The sequence below is a fragment of the Rhagoletis zephyria genome, unplaced genomic scaffold (genome assembly GCF_001687245.7).
Source record: "Rhagoletis zephyria isolate East Lansing unplaced genomic scaffold, Rhagoletis_zephyria_1.1 Rzeph_scaffold_04820, whole genome shotgun sequence".
Classification (NCBI taxonomy): domain Eukaryota; kingdom Metazoa; phylum Arthropoda; class Insecta; order Diptera; family Tephritidae; genus Rhagoletis; species Rhagoletis zephyria.
The window spans coordinates 40,138-41,177 of record NW_016161903.1 but is presented as its reverse complement, the minus strand read 5'-3'; the positions used below and the strand labels follow the sequence as shown (position 1 = coordinate 41,177).

General features: G+C 35.4%; 1 protein-coding gene across 1 annotated transcript in view; it reads left to right on the top strand.

Moving 5' to 3' along the window:
• DIP-eta (Dpr-interacting protein eta) overlaps positions 1 to 1,040 on the top strand; it is a gene marked incomplete at its 5' end in the record, with an annotated part of 46,543 nt that overhangs the window by 5,681 nt on the left and 39,822 nt on the right. Inside the window, one exon of the mRNA XM_017626749.1 lies at positions 246 to 453. Coding sequence (XP_017482238.1) covers positions 246 to 453 — 208 coding nt within the window. The remainder of the gene's footprint in view (positions 1 to 245; positions 454 to 1,040) is intronic.

The window sequence follows — 1,040 nt, the reverse complement described above, 5'->3', positions numbered from 1 at the left end:
TTTTCCCCTTTGCTCTGGTGCTTGTCACTCTTTATTACTCTGGATATCTCCGCTCAAGCCTATGCGGATGGTGTGATCTGTCTAGTCATGGGTCCATCTCTGCCGGCTGTTTGCAGGAAAGGCGCAGACAATACTGAGTANAGAGTGTTTAGTTTGAACTCATAGGTCCATCTGTTTTGATCTTTTGGCTTTCCTCTCTCGCGCCTTTTTAAAATATTTACCTAATATTTTCTTTTCGCTTCCAGGTTGCGTGGCTGCGTGTAGATACTCAAACAATTTTAACAATACAAAACCATGTTATCACAAAAAATCAACGTATCGGCATAACGAATTCCGAACATAAAACGTGGACAATGAAAATCAAAGATATCAAAGAAAGCGATAAAGGCTGGTATATGTGTCAAATAAATACAGATCCAATGAAAAGTCAAATGGGCTATCTGGATGTGGTAGGTAAGTGTTGGAATAACTAATTGAAAATGAAAATATAAAATTTGAAATATTGTTTTTTTGTAAACCGTGCAGTAAGAAGAGAAAGTCTGAGTAGATTATTGAAACTTGTTTTCAAATAATGGTTTATTGGGCAATAGATAATAAAAAAAACCGTTGGAAAGTCCTCTTTACGCATATTTGTAATGAAATTATAACGTCCCCAATTTCCATACCCTCAAGAATTTGTTTACCAAAAAAAAATATTGCATAGTACGTTTATAGGGCAGTTCTGGCTAAGATTTACTATCTTTCGTATTTCGTAAGACAAATGAAAGACAGAAAGACTTTTGTTATTCTAGTACAAAAGTCTTAAAAAAGCAGAGACAAGGACGCTTTCTAGTTTTGGTTTAGTTCTGCACGAGAACAAAATGCAATGTCAAGAACGTTCGGGAACGTTTCCGTAAAGAACAAAATGCTTATAAAACTCTCGACAACGATCCCAAGAAGAACAGAATGAAAACAAAATGAGAACGAAATATCGAGAACGTTTTCAATGAGAATCAAATAAGAAGAAAAGTCTGGGGAACTTTCTGATAGAGAACAAAACG